Raw genomic sequence first — 18,184 nt, forward strand, 5'->3', positions numbered from 1 at the left:
GCCACTCTCATCAAGTAGGCTCGGACGACGGCGTGGGCGCGCTTAGCCTCCGTGTGACGCCCCGGTAGCGTAGGCCAGCTACCTGTTACGAGACGCACCGGCGGCGTATACAGGCTTGAGAGCGACCCTTTGTGTGACCCCAGACTCCGAGGCCACGACCCCCGAATCCTACAGCGGCAAATTTTAGGCTATATCGGTACGTAACAACCTGCGCTAAGTTGGTGCCGTTGCTGAGTTATTAAAACAACCTGGATTTGGAACCTTGGCCGGCATTCACAAAAAAACCTCTTACACTAGAATTGTCCCTAAGAAAAAGTTCCAGCCATCGCTGATGCCGTACATACTATTAGTGAAGGCAGCTCCATTGGCAAAGAGCATGCACTTGCGAATTATAAGCTTCGTGTATTCAGTCCCTGATTTCGAACTCAACCGGCATCGCAAAATACTCGAATTTTCATTACCATTTCCATAACTCAGCCAAAGAGCCTCTTATTACTTTATGAAATATTTTACGAGAATAACTTTTCCGTTATGCCAGTAAATTATGCTCTTGAAGAAAGCTACGACAACTTTCGGCGTTCGGTTGAGCCAGGAGTAACATCGAGACCTAAGTTGTTACTTCCTCACCAATTGGAGGCAGTATATCTTCGACGTCAAACGAACGTATCACCGACCCACTGATCGTTGCTCTGATAACTGTGTTCCTTCACAGACCGTGCAGCATATATTGCTTGAATGCAACGTGCATCGCGAGGAAAGATCTTGTTTTGAGCGCCAAATGGGCATCATTCCTCACGCTCCCTTATCGTTTAGTGGCATCTCAGGCTCTTAGGTATATCGTGTCCTGCCCTTGGATACCACGGCAGGCCTTGAATTTCCTGTTCTCGAAGCTTTCTAAAGTTGACCATTGCGCAAACCTATAAGTGAAGCTCGCTTCATGTTACCTGAATGCGTGAAATATTAGCCATCATCTCGTCTATAAATATCAATATGAGAGTTATTGGCGCATTGCATTTTTCTGTATTTTATTTTTTTTCTTTCACTGTTCTAAAATAGTTATTCCTTCGACCCCTTCCATACATGCAGAGTAGCACGTCTGCGGTCATACACACGTCTGCAAAGCATACCTACCTTCCAGTAAAGAACTCCCTCTGTCTATCTTTCTGCATTAATTGTTGGAGAGACACGGATAGAAAACAGAGACTAACAATTCGCCGTCTTTATGGGTTCGCTTAAAATGCTTACTGCGTTGAATACAGCTTGCTTGGAACTGCCGAAAGTATTCTCTCTCGGTCGTTGATTTGGGTTTGATGTTGAACATAGTATAAGCTACGTTGTCCCGCAGAAATGAAATGAATGGAGGGAAAAGTGAAGACAACATGAGAGCAATGCGCAGCTCTAGCAACCAAGACAAGGAGCAGGATATAAATGCAACTAATACCTTTAAATGACTGACGACAACGGAGGGTTAAACATTAAATGAACAAATGAGGTACTACAGAAGAGGAGCTTTAGAAGGAGGAGAAATAATGAACGCATTTTTTTCTCTCTCTTTTCTTTAGCATCTCCTTGTGGAGAAACACGACGGATGTGGAACGAAGACAGCGCATGTGGCTCAACGCGCCTTCCGTGATTGCGGAAGAATTGGAAAACGAAAACAACGTGAGTACTTCACCTCAAAGGAGGTGACAAAATGTTAAAAGAAATAAAACACAGAATCGATGAAAGCAATATTGTGTCCAATGAATGCCCAATTGTGTACCGCACTTAGCAAACACTAACTAAAGCCTACACGCAACAGCAGCCGCATGTTTTCCCTGATTTGTTCCTGTACTACTTGGTGTGATGTTTCTGTGTTCATATATCATATTCAACGGATACTCATTAAAATGGTCGGCTCGGATAAATTAAAAAAAAAACATTGTCTATCTACAAACAAAACGCGAACAGGCGTGAAACCTGTGCCAACGAAATGTGCAAGAAATACCTTCGATATAATCTACTTAGGCATGCCTTATCCATTGGCTAGACAATTCCCCACAAACTTCTTTATTGCTTCATTTGCAAGAAAGGGGTAATTCCTATCTCTCTGCTTATTGTCAAACCCGAAATGAAAGCTGGGTACGCGTTCACGAATATATCCTTATCCTTCAGCTGCATTACTACGGGCTCATCAGTCTTGGCACACCCCCGCAACAATTCAAGGTCATCTTTGACACCGGTTCCGCGAACCTCTGGGTGCCATCGAGCAACTGCCCCGATACGCAAGACGGCTGCAGTAAGTACGCCGTCATAATCTTTTGTCTATTCCATAGTTGGTCGGAGTATCAGGACCGCGCTGCGTCACTTTTAAGCCAAGCCCCAGCCCTTCACATTCTTTTTGTTAATTGATTATAAAATATTTTGCGCACGTAACCGCTTAAATAATCCAGATATTACTCTTTGGTACCAGATATTACTATTTGGTATACGAGTGCATTTAAGGCACAGCACGAACATGCTCAATTACTCGCATGGAAATACTCTCTCGAGCAGCAGGTTTCCTGCTGCATTCACAAACCGTGCAGCTTAAGTAAATAACACTCAATAACAAATATTACGTGAAACTTCAATCCGTTTATATGTCACTTTTTTTTTGTCGCATTTGCTATAAGCGTGTTGCCCAATTTAGCCTAAGCTCAATCCCCCGAGCACTGGCAGCGGCTGGACGAGCCCGACGCTTTGTATAATCATCCCTCAGCTTTCGGCCCAGCCGTGTTCACGGTACCATTTCTAAGCAGCTGTATACATGTTAAGCTGCTTGGCAACAAGTAATAAACTTCTCACCGTCGTGGGGATCAAGCTGTGCCAGCAACAGACGTGCTAGCTTTGCAACGTGTCTTGAATGCAAGCTATAACATACGGACTGTAGCACGCTGCCCAGACGGCGTGGGTTTCTGTTGCACACTTGCCGTACACCGAGCTATGCCTGAAATATTGCAGTGTAGCCCGTATTTTCAGTACAGCACGCAGAAGCGTATGAATATTGCAAATTTGCAATTTTCTCCTCTGCATTTCATGCTTTTTAGGAAATTTGGGAGCAAAGAAGGCCCTGAATGGGGTGTTAAGGAATAAGGCTTTTTAAACATCCGAATAAATCTACTCACCCAGGATTCGCCTTATGAACAACAACAACAACAACAACAACAACAACAACAACAACAACAACAACAACAACAACAACAACAACAACAACAACAACAACAACAACAACAACAACAACAACAACAACAACAACAACAACAACAACAACAACAACAACAAAATATCAGGCGCGACGTCGTTATTTGAGAGGCTGGCAAACGGATGAATGGCGCACTTTTTCTGTTCTTCATTAGGAGGAAAGATTCAACACGTGCACTTGTGTTTGCTCTATGGGACTTAAGAACATCGTAGAAGATAACAAAAAAGAAAGAACAATCCAAGCATGAGTGCAGTTATACTTTTATGACGATTACCACCAACAGTTAATTATGTTCACGGGGCCTAGAGGCAGTAAGGAAACCGTTGGGATAGTTAACTAGAGTTAAAGCAATATGTTCGTCGATAGTAACTAAGCTTTGAAGACGTACTTCTTTTATTGGTCGCAGATAATCAAACTTCGCACTGCGATTACCTCACTGTCTTCGTAAAAGTGCATTATCCTGTAACTGACATATCCATCTCAGAGAGAAGAGAGAGAGAGAGAGAAAAGCTTAACTATATAGCTATACAGCCGGGCAAGGAGGTCTAAAAGTAACCGCTATGTCTTCTTTTCTTTGCGTCAACTATAGAGAACAAGAGAAAGTACAACAGCGCTCAGTCGAGCACTTACAAGAAGGACGGCCGCAAATTCCGTATCGAGTACGGAAGCGGTATTGTGGAGGGCATCTACAGCACCGACGTTCTAAGCGTGGGAAATGGCAAGGTTAACGCACAGACCTTTGCCGAGGCCACAAAGGCACAGGGTGCCATCTTCAAAGCAGCCAAGTTTGACGGGCTTTTGGGTCTCGGTTACCCAGCTCTCGCCGAAGACAACGTCGTACCAGTGTTCGACAACATGATTAAGCAGAACCTGCTGCCCCTGCCGGTCTTCTCCGTCTACCTCAACCGAAACCCCAAGGCCAGTCCCGGAGGAGAGATCTACTTCGGTGGCATCGACTCCAAGCGCTACACGGGAGCCATTACCTACACCAGTGTCACCAAGAAGAGCTACTGGCAGTTCAAAATGCAAGGGTACGTGCAAACAATGCATAGTGATGGCAGCCTGCAGATCCGCTCGAATATTACACGCGCAGAATCAGGCACTACAATACTTTATCCCTCACTCAGGGCCAACTGCATTAATTTCTTTCACCGATATGACGAGTTTTCGCTGAAACTGGTTAATAACTTTTTGAGTTGACTGTCGCTGACACGTTTTTATATAAAAAAAGAGAAGAAATAAAAATAATTATGCAAATACAACCCACACGTTGGAATCTATGAGAAGCAAAGCTTTCGTGAAGTGCCTAATTAAGGGATATACAACTGACTGTATTCTGCGCAGCGTTTTGGCCCATAGCGATTACGCGCCTGACAAGATTACAAGCAAGATAGCAAAACGCGGATACTCCACCACGTGACCGACGTGAACATGCATTATTCTGTCACGCTGTAGTGATGGTGAACTGCAGTCACAAAACCAACTGTTTATTCGGTGAACCTGTTCCCAGCAAAAACAAGTAACACTCAGCACAATTATAGCAGCGAGCAAACTCCTCAATGGTCGAAATCTGAAGTCCGGATCAGACGCGTCGGCTTTTATACACGACTCATTGAACCTATGAGCGCAATCGCTGGTGCTCGCACAAGTTCTAGAATATACACCAGTATTCTCGTCGCGGTCGTAATCTGATTGATGAAAGCTCGGCGACAACATAAACAACAAAGAGAACCAGCGATAACACTCGAGAAACTTCCGATACAGAAAGGCGCGTCTTGCTCTGGGCGATAAATTTATCATTATTTAGGTGATGAAACACGGTCACCGGAAAAGATAATTAAGTACGCGTGGCAATGCTCCCCCCCCCCCCTCTAAAAAAATGCGTGCAGCAACTCCTCTGGGAGTTGTCTAAGTATGCGTAAGCATTGTGCCACTTGCTCATCTCCACGCACTACGGTGTCATTATCAATGTTATGAAACTTGATCCGACCGGTATAAACGACAGCGCTGCGGCGAACCGCGGCGCAAGGTGAATAGATGGGGCGAGGAATCTACTGCAGGTGACGGCGCCAGGTGCGCTGATGACGTTACGATCATTATAAGCCGTTATTGCTCTTTAATACCTTATTAATCCGCGTCGACCCATTATCAACCGTGACCAACCGTACTCTGGCGGCGGCTGCGTACCGCGCGGGCGCGCAGACCTTTGTCTTGAAAGGGATCTGCTATTGCGACCCAGTGCGGCGAGTGCAGATAGGTTCGTGGGCGTTGTGTTCTCGCCGCTTAGTTCGCGTTGAAGCGAGAGGCAGCACGAAGGCGAATTACTCGCTTCTGCGGGCCCATCTAGAAAGCGATCCCCTTACGTGACAGAGGGACGGAGGGACGGATGTTCTTTCTCGTTGGATAGGCATAGGAATGCGTACGCATTTAAAAAGCCTCGTCCTGAAGCTGCATGCCGAACACGAAAGCGAAAACACAAAAGCCCACGTAGAAAAGAAAAATGACAAAGCCATAAAGTCCCAGAGGTCGTTAGCGCTGGCAGAATGGCTTAAAGCGCACAACATGGACTACCTCAGGTTGTGTGCGGCGCCACTGTGATTGCGCAATGCCGTCCGTTACGGCCTTATAGTCCAGAGCGCAAATACGCAGGATGATTTTGTGAGCTACGAAATAGGCGCCGCAAAAGCTGTACACTAAATCATCGTCGGCGTATCGGAGCCCAAACCCAAACACGATCACCAGAAAATATAAATAAGTTCGCGTGGCCATACTGTCTCCGGGATCTGCCCACTTTGTTATGCCTATCTCTAGGGTCGGTGCATCGACTACAGGGGGCATATCGTGGATATACTGCAATTGTAAACTGCGCAAATTACTCGGCGACATATCCAGCAAGCAGAGGCGCCACATCCTGGGAATGTAGGCCTAGAAAGGTTTAATTTAACAAGGCAATTTTTCTCTTGATGACGCATAGTTGTTGCAGTGAGGATACTTAGGTACCGTTTGTTGTATGCGTAATTCCGTAGAAAACAAGGCCACAAGCCAGCACATCTGTAGGAGTAGTAAAGACGGGAATAGTGTGCAGTGCGTGAGCTACACGACAAGACAGCGGCAGCGGCAGCGGAAAGGCCAAGGAAGAGGCAAAGAAAGTTTCGCTTTGAAAGTACGACCTGGAGGTGCCTATTCACGCGGCTCGTGGAACGGGCGGTGGTAGGCACGCGATGCCGTTTGAGCGACAGAGGAGAATAAAAAAATAAATAAAGAGAAAGCTTACAAGAACTACTGCAATTGAAATATGTTTACGCGTCTTGTATAGAACACCGCTGTCGGTTCCTTGTGGAATATTTTTACCCATGTAGAATAACTGCAGCGAGTTCGACAGCATTCATATCACATGGACGCCTGACGGCAGTCTCAAAGATGCACCATTCCTTTGTGTTGAATCGCTAACGACTTTGATATAGCATATCAAGTTTCTCTCGGTGTTTAACACAATTTAACATTTTAGCCTCAGAACTTCCCCAAGTAATTTGGGCCTTAGTCCCGGTTGTGCAAAAAAGGTCTACTGTACTTCTGTTTCCAAAGATGTTGAGAAATAGGCGCCAGTCAGCGTGTTATTACTTAAAATGGGAATGGGACAAGTAGGGCAGAAAGGAAGAGTTTAATGGCATGCACGAACCTTGGGAGGCATTCGAGATAAGGTAGCGCGCGCGTCATCTCGGAAGCCACGGAATGAACCGGGATCCTGACCTTCATACGTGTGCTGAAGCGCTATAATATAAAGCTACTCCAATCTGCTTCCATTCCTTTTCCTTGGTTAGCCTTCCGCAATTGGTCCAACGTTGTGGGGGCAATGTACGCACTTCGGCTGTATCACGACATGTCACGAAAACTCTGAGAACTCTCATCTCGAGGTGACGTGTACGCACGAATTTTGCGTGAATAGGTTGAACGAAAGAAAATCAGTTATTTCCGATTAGACTTGCACGATTGGTGAAAATGCTTTTTTTTATGTTTTCGGCTGCCTGCCACGCCACGTCACGTCACAAAATTGCGGAAACTCACCCCATCAAAGTGACCTGTACAAACTAAAGATGCATAAATATGCCGAACAAAACTGAACTTTTTTTTAGAATAGCCGGAGACTGGGCGAACTTGAACCCGCTCCGAAAGGACTAGAAGATGGCTGTTCAGTCAATGCTCCGGCACTGTGCACTCGGAGCTGCCGGCGAGAATTGATTTCTTTCCGCTAAATACAAATTTTGCGTGGCGGTTTAACGTAACCTCGGTACGTCTACGGCATCACTCTGCCAAATCTTCGATGGGCACTTGTATTGGCGGCATTTCTAACAGCCCGTTGCACACCGCAGTAATCATCGACGAGCCACCAGAATCTAAGCAAGGGGAAGCGGGCCGATCGGAGACGCCGGAACCGCTCTGTTCACCTGGTTAACTACGTTCACTGTGCTAGCTCGGCCCCATTGAAACTCTCTCCTCTTTTGCGCGCTCCTCGCTTCTCGTCAGTCATCCAAGTAAAAAAAAAAAAAAAAAAAAAACTGTGGCGGTAGGCAATACTGATCACTTTGAAAACAAGCAAAAGTGACCTTAAACTAAGGAGATCACTTGATTGGGTAGTTAAAACAACGTTGCGGGCCACCGCCCGGGCTTGCGTCGGCGGTTACGTAAATTTGACGCCAGGCGATTCGAACAAAAGGCAGTTTTAGAATAGCGTTTGTCGCTGTACGTACGTTAAACGTAAGCATCTTTGCGGGACGTTATGGTGCGCGTCCTTTCAAGTCTTTTAGTTTACTTTACGGAAACATAAACGTAACGAAAACGTTATAAAACAGGGCGCCGTCTGGTGCCTCATACCAAACGTATCCAAGCCAAGACGTTCCATTAGCAACCATCCTGCTGTTGCTATATGGACGCATCTCGTTAGGCGTACGGGCGCCAGAATCGCCGAACGATCTCAGAAAATGGACGCGCTATGCGCTCATGACTAACCTTTCAGGTGGGTTTAGAGAAAGCGAAAGCTCATTACAATAGTTACTGGCGATCAACGCGAGTGAGAGCGTAGCCATCACGAGAATTCACGCTGAAGCCATGGGTGCCGTCATGCTCAAAAATGCTCTTTCTTAGCGTCCGTAAACATTATGGACGTTAAACTTGCCAAATAACGTATGTTACCATAGCGCACGTAAACCGCAGAAACCCAATAAGGAAGGAAGGAAGGAAAAAGTGGAGAAGGAAAGGCAGGGAGGTTAACCAGTTTGGCTCAACCGGTTTGCTACCCTACACATGGGAGCGGGAGGGGATGAAACATGGGGAGGAGAGAGAGAGAAAGCACATAGCACAGCACACGCATTATCAGTTACAGTCCGTCACTCTTGCGTGGTACGTGACATCACTGTCACAGCCGCTTGTCCAAGCCCGTCTCTTTCAAAAACCGAAGTAGTCCCTTTGCCGCCTTCAGCTGCGACGTCTTCTGCCGGCGACATGTGAAAACAGTTTAAACTGACAATGGTCTATCGTCAAGGTTCACTAGAACGGAAGCCAGGGACTGTCTCTGAACATTATATTCAGGACAGTCACACAGAATGTGTTCTAGCGTCTCCTCGCAAAGACAGGCATTGCAGAGAGCGTTGTCGGCCATTCCAATGCGACATGAGTAAGATACTATGAAGGCCACCCCTAGCCATAAGCTTTTCTTTACGTACGTAATGCTTTTACGTTCGGTTGCAAACGCTATACTGAAACTGTCTAAAGTCAGAATGAAATAACGTTACGCTTTAGCCCTCCATGCCGGTCAACCGGCGCTACTGAACGAACGACAGTTCTTTCTGACTAGCACCTTACGTACTACTATGAATGTTGTGCAGGGAATATAGCTTGGGTTTCATGCTTTCATGCATATTGACCCTCCCCCTCCCTCCCCTTTCACTGTCTTTTTGTTCCACCGACAGCATGCAAGTGAAAAAGGACAAGAACTTCTGCGCTGGAGGGTGCGACGCTGTGGTTGACACGGGCAGCTCTTTCATTGAAGGCCCCAAGGACGAGATTGAGCGGCTGAACGCTTACCTGAGAGCCAAGGAGGAGCCTAGTGGAGAGGTGTGCACCCGTCTGACTTTGATTAACCACCCGCCGTGGTTGCTTAGAGGCTATGTTGTCTGACTGCTAAGTACAAGGTCGCGGGATCGAATTCCGGCCAAGGAGGCCGCATGTCGAGGGGGCGAAATGCGAAAACACCCGTGCACTTAGATTCAGGTGCACGTTAATGAACCCCAGGTGGTCCAAATTTCCGGAGTCCCCTACTACGGCGTGCCTCATAATTAGAACGTGGTTCTGGCACGTAATACCCGATAATTTAATTTAACTTAGAGTGACCAGATCAAAACTAGCAAACAATGGGGCTGATTCCACGGAGGTTTCCGTCATGATGAGTCAAGAGTGTGCTAAAACGGCGAGAATTGAAAAAACATTTTCTGTTACTATTGCAGTTTACCTTTACCTAATAGGTCACCGTCGAGTCGGCCAGAATTTACCGACTACTTGCCATCGAGTTGAAGGACGTACGCTGTAGATGGGCTTTTGTTAGCGCACCCTTTTTGTAAAATAATAGAAAAAGCCTTTTCCAATATTATAAGTTTTGGAGACATCTCTGAATGGTCGTCATAGGGTGCAACAATGAAGAGAAGCTTGTAAGCACAAGCAACGTGGCTAAATGGCCTGGCCATGGAGGCATTTCTTCCTATATCCCGAGAAAGTGATACGTCGCCCTGATCATCGTGCGTCTTACCTGATAGCCTCTCGCTATGCAATAATGTAGACGCCATATTTAAACTTGACAGGTGTTTTGTGGACGACACTGCAAGAAATATGAAAACACGAAAGTTAAAATTCATGATGTATCTCACTAATGACCCAAGAAAACAATTTTTTTCTTTGTGGCAATAAGCACGGCTTCCGAATTGTTTAGCCAGGTGGGATCCTTGCTAAAAAAATAAATCCACGATCTTATTATGAGCATGCCGTAGTGGGAAACTTCGGATTAATTCTGACCACCTGGGGTTCCTTAACGTGCACCCAATGGACGGTGCACGCACGTTTTCGCTTCTATGGGAATGCGGCCGCCGAGGCCGGAATTTGAACCCGTGCCCTCAATGTTAGCAGCGTAACACCGTAGCCACTACGCTACCATGAAGGCTTGCGGTCACTGTTGAGGCTACGAGAAACACCAAAGGGGACGGAACTGGAACTGGAAAAAAAAAAAAACAAGTGGGTCGTTTGGTTACGACGTACATCGACACGAAACTAAATTTTGAAGACCAATTAGTGTTGTCTGATGCGGGAAAATTTTTCTTTTTTTTGCGGATACCGACTCCGAAAAAATTTCGCTAAGATGCCAATGACACCATTACTGGATCATAGCCGGTATAATGTAGCGATTCCTTCCGCTAGATTCTAGTTTCCTTTCTTATCATACACCGCTCACGACGAGTCAATCGTTGCGATAACGTAGGCGGAGCGTAGTTTCAACCACTGATGAAGCGTGAAAAGGAGAAGAATTGCAATAAAGTCGTTACATTGTCCTGGCGTATAGATTGTAAAATGCACTAGCCTTTTTCCTCACGACAAACTAAGGGAAGACCGACATTTTGCTCAAGCTGTTGCTTTTGAGGACCAAATTTTAAAGCTTAATGCGAAGCTTCCTTTTCCTTCTTCTACGGCTTTCACACTGATGTTGCGGCTTCTGGCTGCTTTCTTGCCGAACAGCCCTTGCCGAATGCGTAGGTCATACTGAATGTAATGTCCTCGTCCCGCTACCGTCGTCATAAAACCGTCGTCCCTGCTGATTGCTGGCTGATGGCTGCAATCTTGGACTATTGGCCGGTACTGGACATGGTGCAAACAAACACCGGATATAGTGCAAATCGAGGCGACCCGCTGCGGCAGGGGATTCACGTAAGCGCGGATGTGGGTTGCAACACCAACTTCGTTGTCATGCCATCGTCGTCATTTTATCGTCTTTGTGCCATTCTCATCATTCTTTAGTCGTCATGTTATCGTCAACCTTCCGCCGTTTTCGCTCTCTCGCTGTCACTGCGTTGCCATATATTCGTCATCCCGTGGCCACCATCGAGCCGTCGTCGTCATACCGTCATCGTTGTGTTGTTCCAACGCCATGAATCCATCATTGCGTTGTCATCAAAGAGTCACCGTCATGCCGCCGTAGGCGTTCCATCGTTGCAATTTTGTCGTAGTGATTGCACATTCATCTTCTCAGTGTCGTCATGTCTTTGTCGTCATGCCGTCGTCGTCATTCAATCACCGGCGCTTCTTCGTCATACAGCAATCTTCATGCCATAGAGTTTTTCACTAGAACACCTAGAGGGAAAGCTGGCGCCACCGTCTATGGTAGTTTCCTAAGGGGAGGTGTGCCGTCATGGGAATGACGGGATATGTGTCTGCGAGGCTTGTGTTGGCTGGTGTTGTAAGAGGCTTCGTCTAAAACGTGGATATGGCTACACGAATAACGCGTTCCTCAAGTAAAATCTTCATGAAACGTTTCCATTCACTGATATTGCATTTCCCGTGAAGTTTACTCACCTGCAATGCATAACCAAACGAAGAAAAGCAAGAACAGATGACAAACTGTTCTAAAGTTAGCCCAAATCTTGTCGTCTGTCCTCCAACTTTATCGGCCCGCTGATACTTTTGACGTTTCGTATAATTGTACATACAATAACAAGTTCCCATAGTTAAACAAAACATGTTTTTCTGTAATAATAAAGATAAAACAGCTTTTTACGTGCTGTTTTAGTAGAAAATTAATCATTGTGGCAGACGGAACGATGCTTGCATGACTCTCCGAGAACGATGTCAATCTGAAGTCACAATATACCGGCATTCCCACGCATACCACAGCACAGCAGCGCCAGATTTCCCTCTAAGTAATATAGTGAGAAACTCTATGCTTCATGCCATCGTGGTCATTCCGTCATCGTCATTCGTCCATCGTCATGCGTGCCATGTGCTTGATCGAGCGCAATACGTTTATTTCACAATTTTGAGCCACGTGGTTCCAGTGAACATGTGCCCAACTGGGTCGTGTGGTCTCACCTGCAAATGGTCGTTAAGCCGGAGTAGCGTTCTTCACAAACACCAATGAAAGCTTCGCTTGAACCGATTCCCACAACGCGTGGAATACGCAGATCTTTTAAAGTATCAATCGGCCAGGTATGACTGACGCCAGAACGGAGAGCTGTATTTTAATTTCGGCCCGTTAGATTTTTTTAACGTTCATATAAATTAGGTACACGAGAATTTTCTATTGACATAATGTAAGAAGAGAGGTCGGCACCATTACGTGGTACAAGCTACTCATCGCCCCTTGGCAAACACAATGAAGTTACGAAATGTGTCGAAAAACATTCAATAAAGTCAGAGAGCATGAACACAACGTTCTGCACATGAGTCCAAGAAGTAATTAAAAATAAGCTTGCACCCCAGTTTCATAATGAAACACAAGTACTTCTAATTGTCCGAAAGCACATGCAAGAAGGAAGGAAGGAAACCAATAGGTGAAAGGTAGAGAGGTTAACCAAATGAAGTGTCCGGTTGGCTACTCTGCACAGGGGGATCGGGTAAGGGGCAGAAAAGATAGAAAATACAAAAGCACAGTTGTACAGGCGAGTGCGCAAAACGTAAGTACACCTACATAACATAAGACATAACTACTTGACATCACGACAAGCTTAGACTTACAGCACACACATGTTCTTTAGAGGACACTAAATTTTAGTTTAATCTTAGCGGTCTCTTCTAAGAAAACTTGCATAAGGAAGTGAACCTGCGATCTCCTGATCAGCACAGAGCAACTATTCCCTGAGGCAACACATTGCGTCTGATATTGGTCCACACGACAATGATGGTAAGAGTACTGAGCATGCTATATTAATTTTTTGCATTCATCTGTATGGTTACAAGGCTCTAGCTTTTGCAGTGTTGCACGATTCCACAATTTTGGCGGTTTAGGCGAAGTTAGGACACAGCCCTTCGTGAAGACAAAATGAAGAGAAGGCATGAACTAAGCGTCAAAGAAGGACCGCGAAGGCAACGCTCAGACCATTTTAAGAACAAAAACTAAAACAGAGGCACATGGAGAAAATAATTCTATTTTTAGAGTGGTGCTAACGGGTTCGTTTTCTCCTAATTTGCATGGACAGCTGCGAACTTTATATAACAACAACCCTATTATTCAATAGCATATCAATATCTATTATGAGAAGTCATATATATATATATATATAGTCTTCCATATGAGGTTTAGAAGAAAGCCTTATTCCCCGATGCATAATTTACGCTTTTTTTTCAATTTCAGTGGCGTGTGAAGTGCGCTAATATTCCGAAAATGCCAAAGATTTCCTTCACTATTAGTGGAAAGGAGTTCACCATGACTGCCGACCAGTACATCATCCAGGTGAGAGGCACAAACGTACTTATTTACAGAAATTTATTGGCCTCCTCACCCGCAAGGCTACCACCGGTCTGAACAGATCAGTTTTCCAATGCTTATGGGTCGAAGTTTATCGGCTCCTTCTAAGTGTTATTTGGTCCTGGGATGCAGTAAACCATTTCCTGGAATTTCGAATTCCTGTAGACTGCTGGATACATCTCACGATAAATTAAGGGCACCTCAAAGTCCCAAAGCAACTGTCGGGTCATAAGAGACGCCGTAGTGAGGAGCTCCGGATAAATTTAGGCCACCTCCGTTTCTTGAGCATGCACCCACCGCGTCGGTACGAGAGCGTTATTGCATTTCGTACTCATCGGAATGCGGCCGCCGCCGTGGGCATTCGAACCCACGGTGTCGTACTCAGCAGGACGATGCCGCAGCTACTGAGCCTCCGCGACTGGTGTTGTATCCTCTCATGAAAGGTTCTTCGAGAAAGAAAAATAAATCATTAAGTACGGCACAAGCTAGAGTTGTAACTGTGATAGCATTGTGAGATGATCTATTGATCTGTCAAGAGGTGCGCTTTACGGGCGGGTGTAGAGCGGCGAGATGATGAAGCTTATAATGATGAATTATTGGCATCTCCTTTGAAACGGGGCGGTGGCGAATAGTTATTTAGCCTGCTCGAGTTAATCAGATATGCTGTACATGCTTTTCATTCTAGATAAGAGGCGCAGCTTTTCCAGCACTCCTAGTGCACACATCTGTAGTGTGCGTTGAGTTCGAATGTCACGCTTGGAAGGACAAAGGTTTCTAAATGTGCATAACTACTCGAGCTTCTGACTACAGCGTCTTGTGGTGGTATAAGGTTCCGTGACCTGTGTTTCGTTCTCAGTGAAATGAACACAGATTTGACGGAACCCGCCGTGGTTGCTCAGTGGCTATGGTGTTGGGCTGCTGAGCACGAGGTCGCGGGATCGAATCCCGGCCACGGCGGCCGCATTTCGATGGGGGCGAAATGAGAAAACATCCGTGTACTTAAATTTAGGTGCACGTTAAAGAACGCCAGGTGGTCGAAATTTCCGAAGACCTCCACTACGGCGTGCCTCATAATCAGAAAGTGGTTTTGGCACGTAAAACCCCGCAATTTAATTTTTTTAACAGATTTGACGAACGCTTTGTAACGCAAGAAGTAAAAAGAAGGGCCCCTGAAGTTTTTCAACTTTCTAATTATACAATATTAGAAAATGCGTTTGCGTTAAAAACTCAAGGGATGCTGTACCGTGGTCCAGGGCCTATTTCCGCAGATAATGGTTTTCTTTGAACATTCTACTGCTATCAAATGTCACGGAAATAAAGAGAGTTTGCAACATTGTATACTCAAGGAACATTAAAAATTTTGCTCTTTCTTCTTGGCTTACTATACGTTGGCTTACTATACTATACGTTGGCCTACTATAGAAAAACGGCGACACAGGAAGAGGCAAGAAATGGAAGGTAAATGGAAGAAAATGACATGGCCCTTAAGTTTTACCTACTATGCACATAACTATCAAGTTAAGCACTCATTACCATTAACACGAGGGCTGCGATGTGATATGGCAATACAAACTCGCAATGACCCGCACTTTATCCATCTTTCGGATTTCAGCATTTTAACAGGCAGATTGCTGTTTCTTACAGATTGAAACTCCAAAGAAGTTGAAGTGCTTCAGCTCTTTCGCAGTCTCTGACACTCCTACGAAGAAATTCTGGGTTCTCGGCCAGGTGTTCATCGGAAGCTTCTACAGCATCTTCGACAGGGGCAGCGACCGCCTGGGATTCGCGATCGCCGCCTAACTGGCACTCCCGACGACAACCAGTGGCAAAGACAGACGACTTTAATAGCGTGCGCGTATAGTCCTATTAAAAAATATATTGTAATTGCAGAAAAGAGAGATAGAGAACACATTGACACGATGCTATTGCAAGAAATATATGGCCGCAAGATTGAAAGCATTGACTTTTGATTTCTGCAGTAAGAAGTACCCTAACTTTTCTGAAGTATGTTAGAAGCGTGAAGCAGCCGGTGTACATGTGAAATCTGTCACTTCTAAAGAAAAGTGATCTGTTACTTCACGTGCCACGTGGCGATCTGAGGTGTGCAAGTTCTACAATTTTCGACGTGTGCTCACATCGGCATTAGGAGAGTCGTTTTCTTTTTTCTCCTTTTTATTTCAGTTATGACTTGTGCGGATCAATTTAGTTACTGCACCACTCGGAGCGAGACCAATACACGCAGAAGATGTTTATTTCCTTATGTATTCCTAGCGATAATTTTCTGCTTCGAATGTCGCTAAAACGAATTCGAGCACCGCGTCACAATGGGTGCCCCGCCAATGTTGCAGGAAAGCTGCAAACAACTTAATCAATGGGAAGCCAGGGTGCAGCGATAGTTTGTAGACAAATTTAAGTATACCTCTAAAGAATTACAACTGCACTAAAAGAGACATTAGGCTACAATTTGTCTGGTCCATATTGATACTGTTGATACTAATTCTGGTGACTTTCAAGTTAAAAGTTTAGCGATTCGTTGGAGCCAAGAGGCATCGAGCACGACCACAGGATTGGCCGCTTCAAAAACAAACAAAAATAGGCCAATCATTGTCCGGTTTGCCCACTTTAAAGACAAAGAGCGCATCTTGTCACGAAGTGCGCAACTGAAGGGCATATACCATAGTATCACCGCAGATTTCTGGCCAAACACCCGACTTGCACGCAAAGAACTCGCCCAATTCGGGAAAACACAGCAAAAACTGTTCAAGTTTCGCTATAACAAACTAATAATTGCAAACACAACCTACCTTTTTGATCCAATTGAACATAAAGGCATTGCACATCCGTGATAGCTATCGCCTAATGCCAGATCTTCTGACAGAAGCCTTACGCATACTGCTGCATTTATACGAACATAATTTATACGAACATCAGAAGTATCTTGCCAAAGCGCGACTTTCTTTCACATATAGCCGAAACAACTGATTGTAACCTTATAATTTTAACCGAAGCTGGGCTGAATTCGTCAGTCCCCGATACTGATTTCGCTTCTGCTTTACCCGATTTCCGTATTTTCCGTCGTGACCAACTAAACAAACGGGGAGGTGGCGTACTGATAGCCGCTCGCAACAGCCTTATGTGTTCCACCATCACTCGCCGTGGTTGCTCAGTGGTTATTGTGTTGGGCTCCTGAGCACGAGTTCGCGGGATCGAATCCCGGCCATGGCGGCCGCATTTCGGTGCAGGCGAAATGCGAAAACACCCGTGTACTTAGATTTAGGCGCACGCTAAAGAACCCGAGGTGGTCGAAATTCCCGGAGTCCTCCACTACGGCGTGCCTCATAATCAGAAAGTGGTTTTGGCACGTAAAACCCCATAATTTAATTTAATGTGTTCCTCCATCAACGTTCCCCCCGCCCCCCTTAGAAATGTTATTCGTACGCTGCCACACGTCTAACCATTATAATCGTCGCGTGTTAGATGAAACTTTTGTTAGCCATTTCCACAACGCTATTCATTCCGTTACGACAGCATATCATAACGCTCCGTTAATCTTACTCGGTCTTAATCGTAATCTTACATTTATCAGCTATAAGTGATCACGATGTTCTTCACACAACATTCAACTGCTACCTACCTAACCCCCCAAAAATAAAGAAAACAATAACATTATATGATAAAGGTAATCACACTGCCATAAATAATGAACTGTCAATTTCTCAAAAATCATTTCTCCCCGGTTATGCCCTCCGCCCTATCGAAACTAACTGGCACCACTTTAAAACTAAACTGCAGCAACTAATCCGAAGTTATTCCCCCACCATCACAATCAGTGTGCAATCAGACTCCCCGTGGTTCAACGCTGCACTGAAACAACTTAAAACCAAAAAGAAGCGTCAATTCCGGTTCGCAAAGGTCTTAAATACTAGATACGCTTGGGACACGTACCGCACCACACAAAAGTTATTCAATTTTCCTGCGGCTGAAGCCAAGCTCTCATTCTACTCATTTACTTTACCCGGCATGCTACGCAATAACCTCAAACAATTCTGGAAAACTATCAACCCATCATGCACTACACTTTCATCGACCATTGTGCTCAGAGACGAACATAATTTAATCGCAGAACACAGCGTCGCGCAAGTACTAAATGATACTTTTTGTGCAGCTTTTACAGTAGAACCTGATAACGAACTACCTCATGCATTTCATGTGAATCACCCAATCAAGCTTGAAATCCGGTTCGACGCCAATGGCATTGCCAAAATCATCGATTCATTAAAGCTGATATCATCCACTGGTATAGATGAATTCAATGTTAAAGTACTGAAGAACACTAAAACCGCAACAAGCTTTCTCCTATCGCATATATTCCAGCAGTCTCTTTCATCTGTAGTAGTGCCACATGACTCGAAGGTGGGTAAGGTCATTCCAATCCTAAAGAAAGGTACGAAAATTTTTTTCGT

The 18,184-nt window shown here is 45.2% G+C and overlaps 1 protein-coding gene across 1 annotated transcript; it reads left to right on the plus strand.

Moving 5' to 3' along the window:
• The first annotated feature begins 1,608 nt into the window (after positions 1-1,608).
• On the plus strand, positions 1,609-15,521 carry LOC126547067 (lysosomal aspartic protease-like). The gene is made up of 6 exons (XM_055063029.2): positions 1,609-1,662; positions 2,008-2,278; positions 3,813-4,254; positions 9,190-9,334; positions 13,608-13,706; positions 15,366-15,521. Exons 1-6 carry the CDS (start codon positions 1,609-1,611, stop codon positions 15,519-15,521), a joined length of 1,167 nt encoding a protein of 388 aa, XP_054919004.1.
• Positions 15,522-18,184: the final 2,663 nt, after the last annotated feature.

This window comes from Dermacentor andersoni, chromosome 1, assembly GCF_023375885.2.
Source record: "Dermacentor andersoni chromosome 1, qqDerAnde1_hic_scaffold, whole genome shotgun sequence".
Lineage (NCBI taxonomy): Eukaryota > Metazoa > Arthropoda > Arachnida > Ixodida > Ixodidae > Dermacentor > Dermacentor andersoni.